The 26,366-nt window shown below is 44.5% G+C and overlaps 1 protein-coding gene across 2 annotated transcripts in view; it reads right to left on the bottom strand.

The window, feature by feature from the left end:
• LOC135200447 (gephyrin-like) overlaps positions 1 to 26,366 on the bottom strand; it is a 191,488-nt gene that overhangs the window by 3,614 nt on the left and 161,508 nt on the right. For both annotated transcript variants that reach the window (XM_064229092.1, XM_064229102.1), the window contains exons 5-7: positions 24,712 to 25,541; positions 23,530 to 23,804; positions 8,472 to 8,657 (exon numbers count right to left, since the gene is read on the bottom strand). In XM_064229092.1, the coding sequence (XP_064085162.1) occupies positions 8,472 to 8,657; positions 23,530 to 23,804; positions 24,712 to 25,541 (1,291 nt within the window). The remainder of the gene's footprint in view (positions 1 to 8,471; positions 8,658 to 23,529; positions 23,805 to 24,711; positions 25,542 to 26,366) is intronic.

Below are 26,366 nucleotides of genomic sequence, written 5' to 3'. Positions count from 1 at the left end.
GGGCGTGGATTTCACTCGTTCTTTTAGCTATAGCTAAGGAAAGAAGGAAAATACATTTTCTCGTCCAATCCCTAAACGAGGCAAGGTGGGGAGGCTCAAACTTTTCTGAAGAAAGGAATTTAATTACTATATCCAGATTCCAGCTTGGAGCAACCGAAGATATAGATTTAGAGGTCTCGAACGATCTTATTAAGTCGTGCAGATCTTTGTCTTCTGCTAAATTTAAACCCTTGTTCCTAAAGACTGCAGAGAGCATGCTTCGGTACCCTTTGATAGTGGAAACCGATAGATGGGATTCCTCTCTAAGGAATAACAGAAAATCGGCCACATTGGTCGCAGAGGTATCGGAGGAGGACAGTTTATTCTTCCTACACCATCTTCTAAACACATCCCACTTCGACTGATAGACCCGAATAGTTGACGATCTTCGGGCTCTAGCGATTGCTTTTGAAGCTTTGTTTGAAAAGCCTCTCGCTCTGACCAATCTTTCGATAGTCGAAAGGCAGTCAGAGCGAGAGCGGGGAGGTTTTGATGGTACCTCTCGAAGTGGGGTTGTTTGAGAAGATCTATCCTGTCTGGAAGAGATCTGGGGAAGTCCACTGTCCATTCCTGTACCTCTGTGAACCAATCTTGAGAGGGCCAAAACGGGGCGATGAGGGTTAGTCTTGTCCCTCTTGATGCTACAAATTTCTTCATTACTACTCCTAGTAGCTTGAAAGGAGGGAAGGCGTAAGCATCGAGGCCTGACCAATTCAGTAGCATGGCATCCACCGCTATCGCTCTCGGGTCTTCCACTGAGGAGCAGAAGTTCTCTATTCTCCTGGATAGGAATGTTGCGAGTAGATCTATTTGTGGCCTGCCCCACAAGGACCACAGGTTTTGACACACTTGTTCGTGGAGAGTCCACTCTGTGGGGAGAACTTGGTTTGTCCTGCTGAGTCTGTCCGCCCTCACATTCTTCTCTCCCTTTACAAATCTGGTTAGGAGAGTAATTTTCTTCTCCTTTGCCCACGATAACAGATCTCTCGTTATCTCGTAAAGGGAAAACGAGTGAGTCCCCCCCTGCTTTCTGATATAAGCCAACGCCGTGGTATTGTCTGCGTTGACTTGTATCACCTGATTTCTTACTTCTGGTTCGAAGAACTTCAGTGCCAGGAACACTGCGTATAGCTCTTTGGCGTTTATATGCCAAGTTTTCTGTTCTTTCTTCCAACTGCCCGACACTTCTCTTACTCCTAGAGTCGCTCCCCATCCCATCTCTGATGCGTCTGAGAATAAGATTTGGTCTGGGTTCCAAACTTCTAGAGACATTCCCTCGTTCTTTTCTAGAGGGTGCAGCCACCACTTTAGGTGATTCTTCACTTCTAAGGGAATCGCGAAAGTGTCTGAAAGTTGCCCCTCTTTCCAATTCCACGTTCTCCTTAGGAAGAATTGAAGCGGGCGTAGGTGAAGTCTTCCTAGGGAAACAAACTGTTCTAGGGAGGAAAGAGTCCCCAGAAGGCTTAACCGCTCCCTCGCTGAACTCCGTTCTTTCCTTAGGAAGTTCGTGACTTTCTGAATTCCTCGAACTAATCTTTCCTGGGAAGGAAAAGCCCAAAAACCACAAGAATCCATCCAAATCCCCAAATAGACTAAGTCCTGACTGGGGACCATCTGGGATTTCTCGAGATTCACGAGCAATCCTAGAGATTTTGTCAAATCCAATGTTGTTTGTAGATCCTCCAAACATTGCTTTTTCGACTTGGCTCTTATCAGCCAATCTTCGAGATATAGGGAGATGTTTACGCCTTCCAGATGTAGCCATCTGGCTACATTCCGCATCAGATACGTAAATACCTGCGGAGCCGTGGAAAGGCCGAAGCACAAGGCCCTGAACTGGTAGATTTTTCCTTGTATCATAAATCTGAGATACTTCCTCGACGATGGGTGAATTGGAACATGAAAGTAGGCATCCTGAAGGTCCAGCGAGACCATCCAGTCTCCCGGACGCAGGGCTGAAAGCACCGAGGCAGAAGTTTCCATGGAGAACTTCTTTTTCTCCATGTAACGGTTCAGGATGCTCACATCCAGGACAGGTCTCCATCCCCCTGATGCTTTCAGTACTAAGAAAAGGCGGTTGTAAAACCCCGGGGAGAATGGATCCTGAACCTCTTCTATTGCTTCCTTGTTCCTCATCGTTGTAACCATCTGAAGAAGTGTCTCCCTCAGAACAGGGTCCTTGTACTTCGCCGACAATTCCTTCGGAGATGTTGACAAAGGTGGTCTGTCTAGAAAGGGTATAATGTATCCCTTTTCCAGAACAGACAAAGTCCAATGATCGGCTTCCCTTGATGCCCAGGCTCCTACAAACTCTAGGAGTCTGGCACCCACAGATGTTTGGATGACTTCGTTGCTACTTCGACTTCTTGAAAGGTCGGAAGGAGGACCTTCCTCGCTTATCTGAAGTCTTTCTCTTCGTTGGTGGTCGAGAGGAGGAGCCTCTCCGAAAGGGCACAATAGGAGTACGAGTCGCCTTCTTTGCAACCGGTACTGCTGGCCTCGTCTTTTTGGTGGATTGAACCAAGAGATCTTGGGTTGCCTTCTCAGAAAGTGACCTTGAGATGTCCTTCACCAATTGAGAAGGGAAAAGATGATCCGAGAGAGGAGCATACAAGAGGGCTGACCTCTGGGAAGGAGACACTGCTTTTGTTAGGAAAGATCCAAATAAAGATCTCTTCTTTACAATTCCTGACCCAAAAAGGGATGTCAGCTCTCCCGAACCATCCTGTACTGCCTTATCCATACAGGATAATATACTATGCAATACTTCCGGGTCCAAGACGTCTGGATCTTTGGCCTTTTTAGCCAGCACCCCAAGGGACCAATCCAGGAAATTAAAAACTTCCAGTACATGGAAAAGTCCCTTAAGGTGCTGATCTAACTCGGACATGCTCCAATATGCTTTCGCCGAGCTAAGAGAATGCCTTCTAGAAGCCTCAACCAAGCTTGAGAAATCAGCTTCTGCAGACGAAGGGAGCATAAGTCCCATAGCTTCCTCCGTTCTGTACCAAATCCCTCTCCTACCTCCCAATTTGCAGGGGTGAGAGCAATAAACTGTCTTCAAAGCCTCTTTCTTAGAGTTCATCCATGTATTCAAAGACTGAAGAGCCTTCTTCATTGATATCGCTGGCTTCATCTTTAAAAATGAAGAGGACTTCGTTGTTTTGGTACTCGAAAATAGTGATCTCGGAGAAGGTGGAGCTGCAGGGCTTAAAGAATCTCGAAACTCTTGCAGGAGAAGTGAAGCTAGCACCTTATAATTAGAAAGGCCTTCATTGGTTGACATTTCTTCTTCCGACACGTCTTCCAATTCCACATTCGTAGGGGAACGAGTTCTTTAGAAGAATCTCTATCCGGGGATCTTGTTTCCCGGGGTGAAATACTCCAGGAAGGAGATAGACTAATAGACCTAGAAGCCTTTTCTTGTCCTTCTACTGAATTCTTTCGAGAAGTGGAAGTAGAAACCGTCACTTTTGAAGATCCAATCACTTTCTCAGGAGTTCGACTAGTGTTAGCCTTGGAAGGAGATCTACTCCCACAAGAAGAATCACTATTGTGTCTGACAGGCGCCTGGCGCCTGGTTGGCGCTTGGCTCCTGGATGGCGCCACACGCCTAGATGTAGCTTCTTCTAATTCTATTTCTGAGCGTTTTTTGGACACCTGGCGCCTGGCCGGCTCTTTTTGCTTTGATGGCTCTTCTTGCTCATCTAGCGCTTCATGTCTGAAGGACTCCTCTCTCCTGGCTGGCGCCACACGTCTGTCTGGCGCTTCTCGCCTGAATGGCTCGCGCTGAGTTAGCGTCTCGGTAACCTTTTTACGGCTGACAGAATCCTCATTTTTGTCTGAAGTAAGATAGACAAAACTGAAGACTCATCCTCTGATGAAGAAACTTCTTTTCTAAGAATTTCATAAAAAGGAGTTTTGGATTTCTTCACAGGAAGACGAGAATCCTTTCTTCTGGGAGGATCTCTAGATAGGACTCCGACAAGAGAAGCAATCGAATCCTGCATATTCTTTAATATTCTTGTTGTCTCGGTATTTGGGTCTAAAGGAGGGGAAGGAGAGCAGTCTTTCTCAGGTTCCCACGACCTCGCAGGAGACAGCAAACATTTTGCTTTCTTGTTCTCTGACGGCAAATCCTCCGAAAATTGTTCCGGACTCGAGTTTAATCGAGTTTCTCTCCAGTTCCTTTTCAGGGGACGGGAAAGATCCGCAGATCTCCATCCTCTCTTGGGAGACGAATTTTCCGATGACGAGAAACATTCACGGAGAACGCTTTTTCTGTAGCGATCTCTGGCAGTCTGAGATGTTACAGATTCTGCCGAGGAGATGTCTGACTGGTGGGGATTCTCCACAACCACCGTACGGCTTTTGACATGCCTTCTCCTCTGGGCTTGGGAGCTTGAAAGAGGTCTAGGCCTGGGAGCATTGTGGAGCCAATCAGACGCCCCCTCCACTACACTGGGGACACTCAAATCACTATCCACAGCACTATTACTCTGTTTACCTTCAATAGCCGCCATTTTACGCTCCATTTTCTTAAGGGCGGTTTTAAGATTTGCGATTTCCGAAGCAGAATCCGTAGGATCTGCATTCGGTGAAGGTCCTGAAATATTAGAAGGAGCATTCATCATATTACAAGAGGGTACAAAATTACTTACCACGTCACTAGAAAGAGAGCTAGGCCTGGTTTTGGAAGAAGACTTCCTTAACCGGTTTTTTTCTAACTTCTTCAAGTAAGAAGTTAGAGACTTCCACCCTTCAGCACTTAAACTCTCGCACTCCTGACAAGTGTTATCGAAAGAACATTCATACTTCCTACACACTTTACACACAGTGTGAGGTTCAACCGAAGCTTTCGGCATCCTCACCTTGCACCCTTCATTCACACACATTCTCACCACACTTCCAGAATCAGACATCATGATGAAAAATCCAATACAAATCCAAACAACGGTCCACAAAAGCGTATGCCAGTCCAACAATCCAAATACGTCACCAAAAGGTCCAAAACAAAGATCAATTGTGATTCAAAAAACGAAATCCAGCTGGAGATACCAACAACATTGTTGCCAGTATGGCCGACAGAGAAAATCTGATAGAAAGCGGGAATGGTTCCTATTCCTGCCACCCAGCGGCAGAGCGGTAGATCACCTGACCTACCTGTAGCGTGTGAGCGAAATTCGAAATTCTGTCGGCAACGGAGTCTAAAAGCTAAGTATATATCTGACAGGTAAGTTGATTGTATAAAACAGTAGAGCTCAAAGAAAACATTAAAATAGAATGGGATGATGCAAGCAGCCAAACTGACATTGCAAAGAACCCTTAGTATAATTTGCAGTGTGCCACCAAAAAGAAAAGTAGTGACAGTAGATTATTAACCCTTTAACGCCGAAGGGGTATAATAAAAATAGTCTCCCGTATGCCGAGGGGGTCTCGGAGTGAGCGCCGAAGCGGAAAAAATATTTTTTTTAAAAAATCACAGTGTGCTTAGTTTTCAAGATTAAAAGTTAATTTTTTGCTCCTTTTTTTGTCATTGCCTGAAGTTTAGTATGCAACCATCAGAAATGAAAAAAATATCATTATCATATATAAATAATGCGATATATGATAGCGCGAAAACAAAATTTCATATATAATTGTATTCAAATAGCGCTGTGAGCAAAACAGTTAAAGCTAACGAGTTAATTTTTGTTGTTGTATTGTACACTAAATTGCAATCATTTTGGTATATAACACATTGTAAAACGATCAAAGCAACACGGAGAAAATATTATCACAAAATGACGCATGAATTCATAACGAGTGGATGTAAAAATGTTTTTTTTCAAAAATTCACCATAAATCTAAATATTGTTCTAGAGATTTCCAATTTGCTTCAAAATAAAGATAAATGATTGAATATTACTATACTGTAAGAGTTTTGGCTTACAATTGCAGTTTCTGACCATTTCGGACGAGTTAAAGTTGACCGAATGTCGAATTTTTTTAATATATTTTTTTTATATGCAAATATTTCAAAATGAGAAAAGCTACAACCTTCAATTATTTTTTTTGTATTCTACATGAAATTGCACACATTTTCATATATAAAACTCTATGAAGCCCCTAATATGAAACGGAACAAATATTACGAGAATGCGATGTACGCATTTCGGAGATTTGCCCCGAGAATCCACACTCAGAGGGAAGGAAAGTTTTTTATTAAAATTCACCATAAATCTAAATATTGTGCTAGAGACTTCAAATTTGTTTCAAAATTAAGATAAATGACTGAATATTACTAGACTGTAAGAGTTTTAGCTTACAATTGCGTTTTTCGACCATTTCGGTAGAGTCAAAGTTGACCGAACGTGGTTTTTTTCTATTTATCGTGATTTATATGCAAATATTTCGAAAATGAGAAAAGCTACAACCTTCAATTATTTTTTGTTGTATTCTACATGAAATTGTGCACATTTTCATATATAAAACTTTATGTAATGGCTAATTTAAAATGGTGCAAACATTACAACAATCGGACAAAAAAATTTGATTTTTTCAGAAGAGTTACCTCACGGACGTAAGAAAAATGGTTTTTTTTTTTTAATAATTCACCAAAAATCAAAATATTGTGCTAGAGACTTCCAATTTGTTGCAAAATGAAGGTAAATGATTGAATATTACTACAATATAAGAGTTTTAGCTTACAATTACGTTTTTCTACCAATTCGGTAGAGTCAAAGTTGACCGAAGGTTGAAATTTCGGCACTTATCGTTGTTTATATGAAAATATTTCAAAACTGATAAAAGCTACAACCATGTGTTGTTTTAAGTTGTATTGTGCATGAAATTGCGCACATTTCCATATATAAAACTTTATGTAATGGCTAATTTAAAATGGTGCAAACATTACGACAATCGCACAAAAAAATTTATGATTTTTTCGGAAGAGTTACCGCGCGGACGTAAGGGAAAAGTTTTTTTTCATAAATTCACCATAAATCGAAATATTGCGCTAGAGAATTCCAATTTGTTGCAAAATTAAGGTAAATGATTGAATATTACTACAATATAAGAGTTTTAGCTTACAATTGTGTTTTTCGACCATTTCGGTAGTCAAAGTTGACCAAAGGTTGAAATTTTGGCACTTATCATGATTTATATGAAAATATTTCAAAACTGATAAAAGCTACAATCATGAGTATTTTTTGGTTGTATTCTACATAAAATTGCGCACATTTTCATATATAATACTCCATGTAACGGCTAATTTAAAATTGTGCAAAAATTATGTCAATGTGACGAAATAATTTCTAAGATGTGTCACTGATACTTTTTAGTGCGATAAGAAAGAAATTCGCGCTTGCGCGCCTGCGTAACGATTGTAAACAAAACAACGCCTTGATCCGTGAGCTCCCAGCATCCCCCAAGGCGCGTGATTGAAAAGTTTTCGCCTGGTACGCCTATAAGTATTTTTCCGCGAATTTTTAAAAACACTTTTTTATCGACGTACCATACGTCCAATCGGCACCCAACAGACAATTTATGTCAACATTTAATACGTCCAATCGGCGTTAAAGGGAACAACCCCCACATCACATTATTAACAACCCACATACCATGACTGTGATAAATAATTTAGTAAAATATTTTAAAAAATCACTTGAACTGCATTATTAAGAAAATTGTACTAAAAAAACAAACTCTTCTTAAGACAAAGAAATACATGGATATTAAATGAACACCATACAAATGGGATACATTCGAGTAACTAGGTTTTTACTATATTCTTAAACAAAGATTTAAACTAAAACACTATTAAAATGGGGCATTTTAAGCATCCAGTTGCCAAAATGTGATTAATATATGTGATTAATAAATGTGAAGCTTATAAGGTTTTAAAGCATAACCATATCCACCAACAAACACCCAAAAAAGAAAGGAAAAAAAAAAAAAAAAAGGAGGTTCAATTAGGCTTGAAGGACAAAACTTACAACTATATGCACGCAGTATTACAATACTGATGTTCCTGGATAATCAAGAGATTAATGAAATTTTTTTAAGTGGATCAATAAAGGAACACACATGAAATGGTACTTTTCTTGAGCCAAAAACTTTCTCAGAATATATAAGCCATAGCCTTAATTGGAGGATAAGTTAGCACAAAGGTTAGTAATCAGGTGGTTAGGAAGGCAAGAGCTTTCTGCCCAACACCATAAGCCTCCTTACTCCATCATCATCATGGTGGTCTGTCAACAAACTTGTTAAATCAGACTCTTTACTGATAACAGTTCAATAAGTTTCAATTCTAAGAACTTGGTCCGACAGTCGAGAAAAATCAATGTAAATTTATTTCTGACAAATGTTTTATAACAAGTATATAGTACAGTAATTATTTCAGTGTCACCATTTAACTAAAAAATTTAAACAATAAAAAAAAGGGTACAAACCTTTGCTCTAATTACAGTGTACATATAGTTGGGTCTTCCACTCATTTTCCGACACAATGGTAACAAGTAAAGGTTAGAGGTAACCACAGCAGATACAGGATTACCAGGAAGCCCCAGAATTAACTTCTTTTGGCCATTGTAGGTACAAGTCGCAAAAGTAGTTGGTTTGCCTGGTTTCATGAATACCTGGTAAACATTTTTTTTTTGTTAAGTAAAAATGCAAATATGAAAATTTCATAAATTAGATTTGACATTAATTAAAATCATACCATATTGTAAAAAAGATGAACTAATCACTTTAATATAAAACAAATACAACAAATTACAGTTCATAGAAATGTTAGTATCAGTCTCATTTGATTAGCAGCCACTGATAAAAGACTACAATTATAAAAATTTTTCTAATAATTTTTCTTAAATGCTTGCCCATGTCTGCAGGAGGATGATGGTGCGAAAACTATTGACCCATTCCATTTTGGGTGATCAAGAATATGATATTGTTATGATACAATAAAGTTTGTTCATACTTACCTGGCAGATATATATATAGCTGTATTCTCTGAAGTCCGACAGAATTTCAAAAACTTACGACAAACGTAGTGGGAGGCCAGGTGGATAGTACCCATTCCTGCCGCTGGCAGGCGGGTATCAGGAACCATTCCCATTTTCTATTCAGATTTTCTAGTGCCACTGTCTCCTGAGGGGAGGTGGGTGGGCACTTTGAATATATACATCTGCCAGGTAAGTATGAACAAACTTTATTGTATCATAACAATATCATTTTGTTCATGAAACTTACCTGTCATATATATATATAGCTAAATCCCACCTTTGGAGGTGGGAAGAGACAGAATAGGATTTAGGAAACAAATACATGTAGAAGATTGACATCTTGGTTCCTTACCTGTTAGCATAGCTGACTTCGTGATTACTGTCACCCAAGTCCGTTTCTGTTTTACTAGTCCGTTTCTGTTTTACTAGAGTCTCCAGCAAGGTAGTGACCTATATAGCTGGTGAGTTCTAGATGATCTGTCAACGGGGGCGTGACCACAATGTGACTAGACCATTTGACCATACTATGAGGGCAACGAAGCAATAAACCACCACCTGACCAAAACTAGCCAAAGTTAAGATAGCCTATCTTAAGCTAAAGACTGGGAAGTCCGCCTCCGGCGGCCGACCCAACAACCATAAATACAATAAAATTAAAAACTCCTCCTAGCCATTTTCTACAGGATAGGATGAGTGCTACTTCCTGCCCCCAAAATTGTGTCTGCGGAGACGTATGGCCCTAGCGAACAGCAGTTCTCGTATGTCATCTTCACGTCCCGCAGGTAGTGTGAAGCGAACACCGAGTTGCTCCGCCAAAAGGTGGCACCCAGGATGTCACTGAGAGCCATATTCTTTTGGAAAGCTACCGAGGTTGCGATAGCTCTCACTTCGTGCGCATTCACTTTAAACAATTTCATATCACTATCTTTACAAGATGAATGAGCCTCCTTGATGGTGTCTCTCAAGTAGAACGCCAGAGCGTTCTTAGACATCGGTAAGTCTGGCCTTCTTACCGAACACCACAAGTTGCTTGAAGGGCCTCGACATTCCTTCGTCTTCCGCAAATAAAATTTGAGAGCCCTGACAGGACACAGGACTCTCTCTGGCTCTCGTCCAATAATTTCAGCCATCCCTTTTATCTCAAAACTCTTAGGCCAAGGGTTGGACGGGTTTTCGTTTTTAGCTAGGAACGTTGGGCTCAACGAACAAACAGCATTATGCCCTTTGAAGCCAATATGCTTACTGATCGCTTGAATTTCGCTAACTCTCTTCGCCGTCGCCATAGCAGTTAGGAAAATAGCCTTTCTTGTAACGTCCCTCAAAGATGCATCCTGGAGAGGTTCAAACAGACTGGACGTCAAGAACTTCAGGACCACGTCCAAGTTCCATGAAGGCAGCTTAGGTTGAGCTACCTTCGTGGTCTCAAAGGATCTTAAGAAATCATGAAGGTCCTTGTTATTAGCCAAATCCAGGCCTCTGTGTCTAAACACTGCCGACAACACACTCCTGTAGCCTTTTATTGTCGGGACTGCTAGCTTTAAGTCATTCCTTAGATAAAGGAGGAAGTCTGCTATTTGGTTCACAGAGGTCGTGGTAGAGGAAACGCCCTTCTTTCTACACCAACTCCTGAAAGCGGCCCACTTGGATTGGTACACTGCAAGAGAGGAAGCTCTCCTTGCATTGGCAATAGCTCTTGCCACTGGTCTTGAAAAACCTCTCGCTCTGGCCAACTTTTCGATAGTCTGAACGCAGTCAGACTCAGAGCGGAGAGATTTTTGTGGTACCTCTCGAAGTGGGGCTGTCTGAGTAGATCTGTCCTCAAGGGTAGCGTCCTTGGGAAGTCTACCAAGAAGGTCATGACCTCTGTGAACCATTCTTTCGCAGGCCAAAGCGGGGCGATCAATGTCATTCTCGTCCCTTCCGACGCCGCGAGCTTCCTCATGACTTCTCCCAAGATCTTGAACGGGGGGAATGCATAAAGGTCCATCCCTGTCCAATCCCAGAGAAGGGCATCTATCGCTACTGCTCCTGGATCAAGAACGGGAGCAGTATAGCGGAAGTCTCCTTGTCCTCGATGTAGCGAAAAGGTCTACTAGAGGACGTCTCCATAGTCTCCACAGCTCCTGGCATACCTCCTGATGAAGAGTCCATTCGGTCGGCAGCAGTTGATCTTGCCGACTGAGAAGATCTGCACGGACGTTTTCGACACCTGCCACGAACCTCGTAAGGATCGTTACGTCTCGTGCTTGTGCCCACAACAGGATCTCCCTCACTAGACTGAACAGGGACCGAGAGTGCGTTCCTCCCTGTTTCTTGAGGTAAGCCAGAGCTGTGGTGTTGTCCGAGTTGATCTGGACAATTCAGATTTGAGACTTGGTCTTCGAAGAATTGGAGAGCCAAATGAATGGCCGCCAACTCTTTGAGATTTATGTGCCAGGACACCTGTTCCCCTCTCCAGGTGCCTGACACTTCCTCCCCCACTAGTGTTGCTCCCCATCCCGAGGTGGACGCGTCGGGAAAACAACACTAGGTCGGGGCTCTGAAGCTTGAGAGAGAACCCCTCTGATAGCTTGACGGGGTCGAGCCACCACTTTAAGTGATCCTTTACTTCCTTCGAGATCCTCAAGATCGAATCTAGATCCTCCTTGTCTAGCCAGTTTTCCGCCAGGAAAAACTGGAGGTGTCTGAGGTGCAGTCTCCCCAGGGAAACAAACTTCTCCAGCGAGGAAATGGTCCCCAGCAGACTCATCCATTCCCTCACCGAGCATGTTTCTTTCCCCAGAAAGGCTGAAAATTTGTATAATCCTTGCTGCTGACGTTTCTGGGACGGAAAAGCCTGAAAAGCCACTGAAACCATCTGAATCCCCAGATACACGATGGACTGCGTCGGGATCAGATGGGACTTTTCGAAGTTCACCAGAAGTCCCAGGGACTTCGCCAAAGCCAACGTTGTGTGAAGGTCCTTCAGACACTTTGCCTTCGAAGAGGCTCGAATCAGCCAGTCGTCTAAATAAAGAGAGATCCTTATGTTGGAAAGATGAAGCCATCTCGCCACATTCTTCATTAAGATTGTGAATATCATCGGGGCCGTGGTTAACCCGAAGCAAAGAGCCCTGAATTGAAAAACTTTCCCCTACAGGACAAACCACAGGTACTTCATCGACTGAGGATGGATCGGGACGTGAAAATAAGCGTCCTGAAGGTCTAAGGTCACCATCCAGTCGCCTGGTCTAAGGCCCCTAGAACTGACTCGAGGCGTTTCCATATTGAACTTTTGCTTTTCAACAAAAAAGTTCAACCTGCTGACATCTAACACTGGTCGCCATCCTCCCGACTGTTTCGGCACCAGGAACAACCTGTTGTAGAAGCCTGGGGATTCCAGGTCTAGGACCTGTTCCACAGCCCTCTTTTCAAGCATTTGCTCGAGCAGATCGTACAGAATCTGCTGCTTCTCCCGATGGTAAGAGGGTGATAAATCCCTGGGTGTCGTGCACAGCGGGGGCGGTTCGAGGAAAGGGATCTTGTATCCTCGCTCGATGACATTGAGGGACCAGTCGTCCGCCTCTCTCTCTCTCCAGGCTCTTGCAAATAAACGAAGCCTAGCTCCGACTGGTGTCTGAAGGACAGACGTCTCACTTTTTACCCCTGGTCTTGGAAGGGGCTCTGCCTCTGGGAAGACCTCTTCCTCGAGGAGACGATCTCGAGGAAGCTCCCCCTCGAAAGGGCTTCTGCTTCTTGGAAGCTTGACCCAGCGTATTAGTCGAAGGGACTGCCGGACGTCTGGAAGACTGGGCCAGAAGGTCTTGAGTGGCCTTCTCTTGCAGGCTGACGGCTAGATCCTTGATCTTTGCCTGGGGGAAGAGATGGCTTGAAAGAGGGGCGAACAGCAACTCTGCCCTCTGAGCGGGAGAAACGGACTTCGCAGTGAAGTTGCAGTACAACGCTCTCTTTTTCAAGAGCCCCATACAAAAGTGCGAAGCCAGCTCCTCCGAACCATCCCTGACGGCCTTGCCCATACACGCTAGCACACTGGACAGCTCCCCCAGACTAATCGAGTCCGGACTCCGAGACTGAACATCTAGGACTCCCAAGCACCAGTCCAAGAAGTTAAAAACTTCCATCGTCCAGAACAGTCCCTTTAGATGGTGGTCCAACTCAGAAGGCGTCCACGACACCTTCGTCGATGAAAGTAGAGACCTCCTCGGAGCGTCAACCAGGCTGGCAAAGTCGCCTTGGGCAGAGGAAGGAACCCCCAACCCAACGTCCTCTCCCGTCTCATACCACATCCCTGCTTTGCCAATGAGTCTCGACGGAGGCAAGGCAAATGAAGTCTTTCCTTGAGCCTTTCTCGAGTCCATCCAGTCATGGACCTTCTTAAATGCTCTCTTGGTCGAAAGGGAAGTCTTCATCTTAAATCCTGGCGATTTACTGGATTTGGACGAGGAAAACTGAGAAGGAGGAGAGCGAGGGGCCGAGGGTTGAAACTTGTCTCCAAACGAAGAACGAAGAAGACGGGCCAAGACCTGGTAATCCGATGAAGCGGATGTTGAAGGCTGCTCTTCATCTACTGCCTCCGTAGAACTGCTAACTTCTCCTTCTTCTACCGGAGCAACTGACGGGTTCACAGACTGGAGAGGTCTAAGACCTTTAGGCCCCATTCTCAAAAGAGATCTGTGTTTCGAAGCAGAACTCTCCGCACAAGGCAGGATGTCTTTCACAACTGCCTCCGATGCGTCCGGCAAAACTGCAGAAAAAACGTCTTGAAGAGCGTCTTGCCCAGCGTCTTGAAGTCGGCGAGCGTCCTGAAGAGCGTCCTGATGAGCATCCAGGCGTCGGCGAGCGTCCAAAGAAGCGTCCCGATGAGCGTCCATACGAGCGTCCAGCTGGGCGTCCTGCCGAGAAGTCCGACGAGCGTCACGACAGGCGTCCTGACGATCGTCCCGACGATCCTTTCGACGAGACGAAGGAGCTAGTGAAGCGTCAAGCTTAACAGCTTGAGGAGCATCCTGCCTCGCAGCAGTCCGAGCGTCACGAAGAGACGTGAGAGAGCGTCTTGACGAGAATGAAGACGATCCCTGCTACGATGAGCTTGAAGGTCTTCCTCTCTCTCGAACGACAAGAGTTTGGGGAGACGTTCATTGTGCCCTCTAGACAAACGCTGGGGTGCCGAACGAAATCTAGAGGGCGACGAAACAGGTGAAAGAGACGAGCGAGGAGAGGGAGAGGGGGACTGCCTGGACCTCTTGATAGGCAGTCTGGCATCCTTCCTACGACGACGTGGCTCTGCCTCTCTCTCTGCAAGCAACGAAGCTAACTGTTGCTGCATTGACAGGAGCATCCTCTTGGTAGGAGAAGACTCCTTCTCAGGAGAAGGGCTGATCCTGTGGGAAGACGAGGGGCGAGGGGACGCCTTCCTTCTCACAGGAACAGCTCTCTCCCAGGAGCGACTGGGGCGCTCAACAGCGTCATCCTCGGATGACGTCCTGGTCCTCTTCTGCGGTGGGAAGGGGTCGAAATCCGGAGAAGACCGCAAAACATCTGGAGAAAAAGGACGTGAAGCGTCCTCCTCTCTGAAGCTTCTCTTCAAGGGCTGAGAGTCCTTCCGAGAGCTCCACTCCTTGCGCGGGGAGGACGCTTCGGAGGACGAGAAGCAATCCTTCAGGAGACGTGCACGAGCACGCTCCTTGGCAGCCTGGGAAGCGTCAACAGGTCCTGCCGAAGGGACGCCAGATCGGTGGGGAGCCCCCGTAACCCTCCTTCGCTTTCGACATGCCCACTCCCTGATTCCTGGGAGTCCGACAGAGGTCCAGGCCTAGAGGCATTATGGGGCCAATCTGACGCCCCCTCCACAACACTAGGGGCACTATCACTGCACTTCACTGCACTAGTTTCCAAGGCGAGCACTTTGGATTCCAGATTACGGAGAGAATCCAAAATCACAGAAAGGGCATTACCCTCCACAGACACAATCTCAGGGCCCAAAGGCAACACCACAGGGTTAGGAGAAACAAAGTCTACTGGAGGGTTAGCAGGAGAAATATTACTGCCCTGACGCCTACTGCCTGATACACTCCTGGAGGAAGACCTCCTGATTCTGTCACGCTCTAACTTGCGTACACAAGAATCATACATCTTCCATCCCGAATCAGATAAACTTTCACACTCCTTACAACGGTCATTAATCAAACACACATGTCCCCTACAACTCGTGCGTACAGTGTGGGGATCTACCGAAGCTTTCGGTAGCCTCACCTTACACTCATCCATACAACATACTCTGACACTAGCAGAACTAGAACCAGACATCTTAGTTATAGGAAAAATCAAAGCCAAAATCAAAAACAGTCCACAAAAGCGTGTGCCTAACCACAGATCCAAAGGTAAAACCAAAAGACAATCAAGATTCTTATGTGACAATGAGAAGTTAACGAAATCCAGAGCGGAAGTACTGAAAACAGGTGTTGATAGTACCGGCGACAGAGAAAATCTGAATAGAAAATGGGAATGGTTCCTGATACCCGAATGGGTACTAACCACCTGGCCTCCCACTATGTGTCGTAAGTTTTTGAAATTCTGTCGGACTTCAGAGAATACAGCTATATATATATCTGACAGGTAAGCTTCATGAACAAACTATGGTTTACCATTCAGTTTTTTCCCCATCCACAAAGCACCTAGAGGCAGGTGAGTGCTTGATGCTAGGAGAGCGCCTGAGACATTACCAAATCCTCTTGCTAAGGAGGACCATCGGAATAGGTATTGCACATAGGAATTGTTAGGAGTATGCAGCCTCCAGCAAGGACTAGGGGATACAGAATCAGATATAGAGTACATGTGCTTATCATTGCCTCGCATATCTACCTCCTGGCTACGCAAACTTCGCTTGATTTTTCAGCATGCATCTTTTGGCAACCGAGCACCAACCTGTATACATGATAAATGCCAGGTTGGCAAGATGACAATGGGTACAAATCACCTCCATTCCAGGACAAACACTGCTTCCCTGTAACTCCAACAGTGGAAGGAGCATCACAGAACATGGCTAAGGTATGGCTAACAGGGAGGGAGGATGTTGGCACTTCCTCTGCTGTAAGGGGGGAACCTGAAAAAGGATGGTTAAACTGGGCCAGTAAAGCAGCGAGTGTCGAGGTTACCTCAGTAAAAATTAAAGATGTAGCCCTAAGAGTAGCTACATTGGTTTCTAATTTGCCAAACTTCATATCCTGAACAATACAGGGAGCTTTGAGAAGAACTAACCTGAAGGAGAAGCATTACTAGGAAAATGGGGAGAGCAGGAAATGTTGCTATCTGACAGACTGTAAAAAGATGAGAAACTTTTACTCCTAACCTCGCTTCCTGTCTTTGTGTTAAAAGAATTTTTTTCTGTCTCTTCCTATTCTTATCTGCTTCTTTCATCTGCATATACTTCAAATAAGCATTCATTACTTCATCTGACAGAACAATATGCTGATCACAGCAACTGTTAAAAGAACAATCCTCGTTCCTACATTTCACACATACACACACTTCATGACCATTGTAAACTGAACAATAAAAGCTGGGTATACACCCTCCTTCATTACACACAAAAATGATATTGTTATGATACAATAAAGTTTGTTCATACTTACTTGGCAGATATATATCTAGCTGTATTCTCTGAAGTCCGACAGAATTTCAAAACTCCCGGCACACGCAGTGGTCGGCCAGATGGTAGTACCCATTCCCGCCGCTGGGAGGCGGGCGTCAGGAACCATTCCCATTTTCTGTCAGATTTTCTAGTGCCACTGTCTCCTGAGGGGAGGTGGGTGGGCACTTTGATTATATATATCTGCCAGGTAAGTATGAACAAACTTTATTGTATCATAACAATATCATTTTGTTCGTGAATCTTACCTGCCAGATATATATATAACTGAATCCCACCTTTGGAGGAAGGGGGAGACAGACTCGGATTTGGGAAACAATTTCATGTATATGATTGATATCTTGGTTCCTTACCTGTTAGCATAGCTGACTTCGTGAGTACCGTCACCCAAGTCTGCTTCTAGAGGATCTGTCAACGGGGGCGTGACCACAATGCAACTAGATCCTACATTATAGACCTCGAATTTTGGGTAATGCATTCCTAGAGGTGCCAGCAAGGACGTGACCTGTTTAGCTGGTGCGCTCTAATGAACTGTCACGGGGAGCGTGACCACAATGTGACAGATCATATAGGTGTTGTTTAGACACCGAATCCTGTTAATGCTTCACTAGATGTGCCAGCAAGGACGTGACCTATGTAGCTGGTGCGCTCCAGATGATTTGTCAACGGGGACGTGACCACAATGTGACAAAAACATTTTACCCTACTATGAGGGCGAAGCAAAAACATTACCACCTGACCTAGCCTATCTGGTTAACTTTCGTATAACCAAGGCTAGTGGAGGGAAGTCCGCCTAAGGCGGCCGACCCAAGACCACAAAAAACTAAACACCTATATAAACATAATAAAAAAAAATAAATAAAAAGAGATAAAATTAAAAAGTCCAAACTAACATATTATTTCCTAAATGATAGGAAGAGTGCTACTCTCTGTCCCCAATATAGTGTCTGCTGCGACATATGGGCCCAAAGAGTAGCAGTTCTTGTATGTAGTCCTCACCTCCCGAAGGTAGTGAGAGGCAAACACTGAATTACTACGCCAAAATGTGGCATTCAAGATATCATTGAGTGCCATGTTCTTTTGGAAGGCTACCGACTTAGAAATAGCCCTCACTTCATGCGCATTCACCTTCAACACTTTCATATCACTGTATTGACAGGATGAATGCGCTTCCTTGATGGTGTCCCTCAAGAAAAAAGCCAAAGCATTCTTTGACATTGGTAAACTTGGCTTCCTGACCGAACACCACAAGTTATCAGAAGGACCTCTACAATCCTTCGTCTTCTTTAGGTAGAATTTGAGAGCCCTGACCGGGCTCAGAACTCTCTCTGGCTCGCGCCCAACGATTTCGGCCATCCCTTTAATGTCGAAGGTCCTAGGCCAAGGGTTGGACGGATTTTCATTTTTTGCCAGGAACGTTGGGCTCAAGGAACAGACCGCGTTATAACCTTTAAAGCCAACGTACTTGCTAATCGCTTGAACCTCGCTGACTCTCTTCGCCATCGCCAGAGCAATCAGGAAGATAGCTTTTCTAGTAACATCCTTCAGGGAAGCCGTATGCATAGGTTCGAATGGACTGGACATGAGGAACTTCAGAACTACATCCAAGTTCCAAGATGGCAACTTGGGTTGTTGAACCTTCGTTGTTTCGAAAGATCTCAAGAGATCATGGAGGTCTCTGTTGTCTGCCAAGTCCAGGCCTCTGTGCCTAAAGACAACTGAAAGCACACTCCTATATCCCTTGATTGTAGAGACTGCAAGTTTTAGATCCCTTCTCAGATATAAAAGGAAGTCAGCAATCTGGCTCACAGAGGTCGTGGTGGAGGGAATGCCGTTCTTCTTGCACCAACTCCTGAAGACTGTCCACTTCGATTGGTACACTGCGTTGGATGAAGTTCTTGCACTGGCGACAGCTTTCGCCACTGACCTAGAAAAGCCTCTCGCTCTGGCCAACTTTTGGATAGTCTGAATGCAGTCAGACTCAGAGCAGAGAGGTTTCTGTGGTACCTCTCGAAGTGGGGCTGTCTGAGTAGATCTGTCCTTACTGGAAGCATCCTCGGGAAGTCTACTACGAAGGCCATGACCTCTGTGAACCAGTCTCTCGCAGGCCAGAACGGGGCGATCAAAGTCATTCTCGTCCCTTCCGACACCACAAACTTTCTCATAACTTCCCCTAAGATCTTGAACGGGGGAAAGGCGTACAGGTCCATCTCCGTCCAGTCCCAGAGAAGTGCGTCTATCGCCACTGCCGCTGGGTCGAGTACCGGGGAGCAGTACAGTGGAAGCCTCTTTGTTCTGGACGTTGCAAAGATGTCCACGAGCGGACGTCCCCATAACCCCCACAGCTCTTGGCATACCTCCTGATGCAGAGTCCACTCGGTTGGCAGAAGTTGACCTCGTCTGCTGAGGAGATCTGCCCGGACGTTCTCTACTCCTGCTACGAACCTCGTAAGGATCGTGACGTCCAGTGCCCTTGCCCACAGCAAGATCTCCTTTGCCAGAGCAAAAAGGGACTGAGAATGTGTTCCTCCCTGCTTCTTCAAGTACGCCAGAGCTGTGGTGTTGTCTGAGTTGACTTGGACTATTCGATGAGAGACTTTTTCTTGGAAAAACTGGAGAGCTAAAAAGATGGCTGCCATCTCCTTTAGGTTTATGTGCCAGGACACCTGTTCCCCTCTCCAGGTGCCTGACACCTCTTCCCCCCCTAATGTTGCTCCCCACCCCGTGGTGGATGCGTCGGAGAACAACACTAGGTCGGGGCTCTGAAGCTTGAGAGACACGCCCTCCGACAGCTTCACTGGATCTAGCCACCATTTTAAGTGATTTTTTACCTCTCCTGAAATTTCCAAGATCATATCCAGATTCTTGTTTTCTTTCCAATTGTCCTTGAGAAAAAATTGTAGCGGTCTGAGGTGCAGTCTCCCCAAGGAAACAAACTTCTCCAGTGAGGAAATGGTCCCCAGCAGGCTCATCCATTTCCTCACCGAGCACGAATCTTTCCTTAGGAAGGCTGACACTTTGTCTAAGCCTTGCTGCTGACGTCCCTGGGATGGAAAAGCTCGAAAAGCCACTGAATCCATTTGAATCCCCAGATACACAATGGATTGGGTTGGAATCAGATGTGACTTTTTGAAATTCACCAGTAGTCCCAGGGACTTCACCAACGATAAAGTTGTTTGAAGATCCTTCAGACACCGCGTTTGAGTGGAGGCACGAATGAGCCAGTCGTCCAGGTACATAGAGAGACTGATATTTGCAAGATGAAGCCACCTCGCCACGTTCTTCATTAAAGTCGTGAAGACCAAAGGGGCCGTGCTCAATCCAAAGCAAAGCGCCCTGAATTGATAAACTGTCCCTTTTAGGACAAACCGAAGATACTTCATCGACTGTGGATGGATGGGGACGTGAAAATATGCGTCTTGAAGGTCTAATGAAACCATCCAATCGTTTGGTCTTAAGGTCCCAAGAACTGACTGAGGTGTCTCCATCTTGAATTTCTGCTTCTGTACGAACCGATTCAGACTGCTCACATCTAAGACTGGTCGCCAACCTCCCGACTGTTTCGGCACCAGGAATATCCTGTTGTAGAGAAGCCTGGGGATTCCAGGTCTACGACCTGTTCCACCACTCTCTTTTCTAGCATCTGCTCGAGCAGATCGAAAAGGATCTGTTGCTTCTCCTGATGGTAAATAGGGGATAAATCCTTGGGTGTCGTGCACAGTGGGGGAGGCTTCAAGAAAGGAATCTTGTACCCCCGCTTGATGACGTTGAGCGACCAGCTGTCCGCATTCCTCTCTATCCAAGCTTTTGAGATTAGTCGAAGTCTGGCTCCTACTGGTGGCTGAAGGATCGCTGGTTCATTTTTTACCTCTAATCTTAGCAGAGACTCTGCCTCTTGAACGTGTACTTCCTCGAGAAGATGTTCTCAAGGAAACTCCACCTCGAAAGGGCTTCTGCTTCTTGAAAGGTTGCGTCCGTGCAGACGTCGAAGAAACAACCGTACGTTTCGCAGACTGAGCTAGGAGGTCTTGGGTAGCCTTCTCTTGTAGACTGACAGCCAGATCTTTGACCACAGCCTGGGGAAAGAGATGGCTCGAAAGAGGCGCATACAAAAATTCTGCCTTCTGAGAGATAGAGACCGCCTTTGCAGTAAAACCACAATAGGTCGCTCTCTTCTTCAAAATCAAAGTGCAGAAGTGCGAGGCCAACTCCTCCAAACCATCCCTGACGGCCTTGTCCATGCATGCAAGCACGCTGGACAGCTCCTCCAGGCTAAGTGAATCAGGACTACGCGACCGATTATCCAAGACCCCTAAACACCAATCCAAAAAGTTGAAGACTTCTATCGTATGGAAGAGTCCCTTCAGATGATGGTCCATTTCCAGAAAGGGTCCAGGGCACTTTCGCCGTCGACAAAAGGGATCTCTTCGGTGCACCTACCAAGGTAGCGAAGTCACCTTGGGATGAAGAGGGGGCTCTAAAACCTATCTCCTCCCTCTCTAAAACCTATCTCCTCCCCTGTCTCGTACCAAAGACCTGCCTTGCCTGTCAGTCTTGAAGGGGGTAGTGCAAAAGCATTCTTGCTTTGGGCTTTTCTTGACTCCATCCAATTCCGAATTTTCTTAAAAGCCCTTTTTGTTGAGAATGAAGTAGCCATCTTCAACAATCCTGGAGTCTTGATAGCCTTCGACGATAACAATTGTGAAGGAGGCGACTGAGGGGCCTCAGGTTTAAACTTCTCTTCAAAGGAGGTTTGAAGCAATTGAACCAAGACCTGGTAATCTGAAGATACTGTAGATGATTGTTCTTCAGTTAATTCCTCCGACAAGTCTCCTTCCTGAGATTCATTACTATTCTCCGAATCTCGGCGAATATCTGAAGAAACATTACGTCGTGCGTCCAGCTGCGCGTCATGCCTGGCGTCAAGCCGAGCGTCCAGCCGAGCGTCAGGCCTGGCGTCAAGTCTCGCTGCTGCCTTAACGTCGTGCTCTGCAGACCTTCATGCACGAAATCTCGAAGGCGAGGTAATAGGGGAAAGAGCGAGGCGAGGAGAAGGAGAAGGAGACTGCCTAGATCTCTTGACTGGCAGCTTATCATCCTTCCTCCTGTGACGTGACTTTTCCTCTTTCTCTGCAACCAATACGGCAATTTGATGTTGCAAAGCCTCAATCTTCTTCGATTTAGGGCTGATCCTGTGAGAAGACGAGGGGCGAGGGGAAGCCCTCCTCCTTCTCACATGGGCCGCCACAGGTATATCCTTAGCGCAACCAGGGCGCTCAAAAGCATTGTCGTCAAAAGACATCGTCTCCGGTGATGATCGCAACACAGCAGAAGAGAAAGGACGTGAAGCGTCCTTTTCCCTAAGACCAAAGGTGACGGCCGCCTGTGCGACATCTTGCACCTTTGCTCTCTTTTGCGGCGGAGAGTCTTCAAATTGTTCTGGAGACAACCGCAAAACAGAAGGGGCTAACGGATGTGCAGCGTCCTCCTCTGAGGAATCAAAGACGATGGCCGCCTGTGCGACATCTAGTGTCTTTGTTCTCTTCAAAGGGCGCAATCGTTTCCGAAAGCTCCAACCGCTGCGCGGGGAGGACGTTTCTGATGACGAAAAACACTCTTTCAAGATCCGTTTACGAACTTTGGAAGCCTGGGAAGTGCCCCCAGGTCTTGCCGAAGGGACATCAGATCGGTTGTCTGACCCCCCTTCCGCAACACTTAGGGCATTATCACTACACACCACTGCACTATTAACACCTTCTAATGCTTGCACTTTTGATTCCAGGCTACACAAAGATTCAAGAATCATCGATAGGGTATTACCCACCACAGACTAATGTAGGGCCCGAAGGCATCACAGGTTTAGGAGGGATAAATTCCACTGGATGTGTAACTGGCATTACACTCCTCCTTACCCTATCTCTTTCTATTTTACACACATATGATTCATATGCCTTCCATGCAGAATCAGACATACTCTCACACTCATTGCAGCGATCATCAAACATACAAACATGTTTCCAACAATTCGAGCACACTGTATGAGGGTCTACCGAAGTTTTCGGTAGCCTCACCTTGCATTCTTCCACACAACATACTCTGGCGCTAGTCGAACTAGATCCAGACATCTTAAGTTTAAGGAAAAATCAAGCCAAATTCAAAACAATCCACAATTAACGTATGCCTAACCACCGATCCAAATCAATAACCAAAAATCAATCGGGATACTCAAGTAGCCAAAAGAGTTCCAAAATCCAATGATGGAGGTGCTGAAAACATGTGTTGACTGCACTGGCGAAAGAGAAAATCTGACAGAAAATGGGAGTGGATTCTGACACCCGCCTCCCAGCGGCGGGAATGGGTACTACCACCTGGCCGACCACTGCGTGTGCCGGGAGTTTTGAAATTCTGTCGGACTTCAGAGAATACAGCTATATATATATCTGGCAGGTAAGATTCATGAACAAATTTTTATTTTCCTTTATCCTATTTAAATGACATCCTATATAATGACAAAAACCAAGATAAAGCCAAACCCCAAAATCTAGAAAAGGATGTACTAATCATCACCAATATAAAATACACATTACTCAACATCCCATAAGCCGACGGCAAAGAAAAACCTGAATGGTAAACAATAGATGCTTGAATCGCCCGAAAGGGAGAGGTCAACTGCCAGTTCAGATTAAACAATCCTATTAATTTTTTAGCTTTCACACACTATATAGTTCTCCCGCCTGACGCAGGAATTACAGCTATTGTAATAGATAGATAAGATTAATTTTTAAAAAATGACTATTAACAATGATACTGTGAATATAACTTCAAAGTCAGACAATCTTACTTGAGAGACAATCTTACTTGAGCAAAATGAATTTCAGCTTGGAAATCAGACTGAAGAACTGGTCTCAAAAGATCTTTTTCCCCCATTGAGACACCACCTGTTGTCACTAATATGTCTGCTTCAGATAAGGCAGTTTTTAGTGTGTTTAGAAGAGCAGAAGGTTCATCTTTGGCAATTCCGGCATCAATGAAAGGCAAATCATGTTGCTTCAGTAGCGATATCAAAGTTGTCTTGTTACTGTCACGAATGTGTCCCTCCTTCAAGGGCTCACCAGGTTCCTGCAATTCATTTCCTGAAATAGAAATGTGAGTGCCTGTTTACCACAGGTGGGTAAAAGGAAATGGCAATACTAGCTGGCCGAATACTACACGAAAACTACAGTTAACTAACATAAATTTTCAATTAATATAAATTGTTGGGTAATACATGGTCTGAGGGATAATGCAAAAACAAAAAGGCGAGATAAACAACTTTTACCAGTTAGTCTAGAATTATAATTATTTACCAAACTCAAAGTTATGAAAAATATATGAAGTATTGCTGAAACTGGCAGATGGAGTAAACCTCAATGACCCATCAACATGTCTGTTCTACATAATGAAGTGAAGGATTCCTTTAAAAGGGTGAATCTAGTTTCACTGTTATTGCTGAATATTATTTCCTTCCTTCCTTTATTACAGAAAGTCTTGTCCACATGTTTTCTTCCCCACTTCCAGTATTATTCTACACAAGTGTGAAAATATGAAGTGAAATTTCAATAGTTAACACTTATAGTCCGGGGGGGGGGTGGGGGGGGGGGAGTTTTTTTTTCTTTGGTCAACTTAAAAACTGAAAGTATTATAACAGTGCTTGTATTCTTTTCAATGTTAATGAGAACTGTAGTGATTAAAGCATTTAAATGCCTACAATTTGTAACCAAACTTTATACTTTAGAATAAAGTAATTAAAAATTATTTTTAATTTTACCAATTGTCTACTTTTACCAGTATGAAAAAAGTAACTGATGTTTCAGTTAGTACAATACCTACATAAAAGGACTGCATTAAAAAACGTTTTATAGCATCACAAATTGCATCAAAGTATCACAAACACTTCTAAATGAGAAAATAAGATGACATCCACCAAATGTACTTGAAATATAAGAAGGTAACCATGCTAAAATCATCATAACTGGTTTCATGTAAAAATATGAGTCATACCTGTTGACATGACAGCAACAGTAGGTTTGCTTGTGACTAACACCTCTGTCACACCAACAGTTGCTAGCAGGCCTACTTCAGATGGACCAAGAAGAGTATCTTTACTTAGGACAATCTGATTGGCAGCTATGTCACTTCCTGTGGGTCTTATATCTTGACCTACTTGTGGAGTCTTCAGGATTTCTATTTCAATCTCTTTTCGCCCCTCATCTGCTCCTATTGTTAACACTGTGTCTTCTACCTGAACGACAGCATCCGCACCTGGAGGAACTGGGGCTCCTGTATTGATTCTAATACATTCACCACTATTAACAACATACTCCTCTGGCTTACATCCTGCTGTAGAACTTCCCTTCACTTTTCTTAGGCCTGCTCCATCACTGGCAACTACAGCATATCCATCTTTAATAGAGGCTGGAAAAGGAGGCAAAGGGTCTTTAGCCTGGATATCCTCTGCTAAAACATATCCCAGGGACTCAGCCATCCCAACTCTTTTTGCTCCACACTGCCAAGCATTTTTCATAATTATTTCAGTGGCTTCCTCAACTGATATCAAAGGGTAAGGGGATTTCCTAGGTCGCCTACAAATCTGAGAAACATCTGCCTTCGACTCGGTGTTGCCAACAGAATGATGGTGATGGTGGTGGTGGTGATGCAACTTTTGGTGGTGATTATGGTAATGATGTCCATGCGCATGTGAATGACCAACATGGTGGTGGTGGTGGTGAGTGACAACACCTTGACCCTGCAATTCTGAATGAGTCTCTTGTATGCCTGTGCTGTGTCCCAGGAGAACATCAACTGCATGTGGTATTGAAGGAGCAATAAACCTGAAACAAAAAGCAAAATTTGTAATGAATAAAGGGTTTTTGACGAAGGAAAAATCTATTTCTGGGCAAGGGTCTGTGTCGCCCAGTGAAATATATCCCTTCAGTTCATATTTCTAGGTAAATGATACTAACATTACCAGAGAAAAATGAAAGAGGGGGATGTCAGAGTATCCTGACTCGCTCACCCTAAATAAAAAGAGGGTGTCGGTATGGTACTGGGGCAAGTGAGACCACTACCACGGACCTCTTGTCATTTAGAATTCTCCTCCATCAAAATCTCCCTCCCCGAGAGAGCTGATACACAGCCCGCGCCAGCAAGTACTACTACTCACCCACCCACGCCGACAACAGCGCCTCTCGTGGCCATCCTTGACGTTAGAGGACCAAGCTTGGGCGCAAGGGTGGGAGATAAACGGGGGGATTTCACTGGGCGACACGGACCCTTGCCCAGAAATAGATTTTTCCTTCGTCAAAATCCCTTTTCTGGGCTCAGTCCGTGTCGTTTCGTGAAATAGTACCAAAGAATTAGCACAAGCTTGGAAAAAGAAACAGTAGAAGGTCTCAAGAAAACACAAAAGTAAAACAAAAGAATTATAATCTAGTTTTCAAAATATTTACAAAGTTATCATACTAAACCTTAAACTAGAATAAAGTAGCTTATGTTAGCCTTAAATTACATAGAAGGACTTAAAATTACACTTAGGCTAACTAGAAATTATTAATTATTAGTATATACAAGTGAATCTCCCTAGCATAAAAATAAGGGAGATCAGCACAAAATAGCCTATTTTGGCTGACTATTTACAGGTGTGAGTGACCCTAGCA

This window comes from Macrobrachium nipponense, chromosome 23, assembly GCF_015104395.2.
Source record: "Macrobrachium nipponense isolate FS-2020 chromosome 23, ASM1510439v2, whole genome shotgun sequence".
NCBI classification, from domain to species: domain Eukaryota; kingdom Metazoa; phylum Arthropoda; class Malacostraca; order Decapoda; family Palaemonidae; genus Macrobrachium; species Macrobrachium nipponense.
The sequence above is the reverse complement of the archived record's forward strand: the minus strand, read 5'-3'. Positions and strand labels throughout refer to the sequence as shown.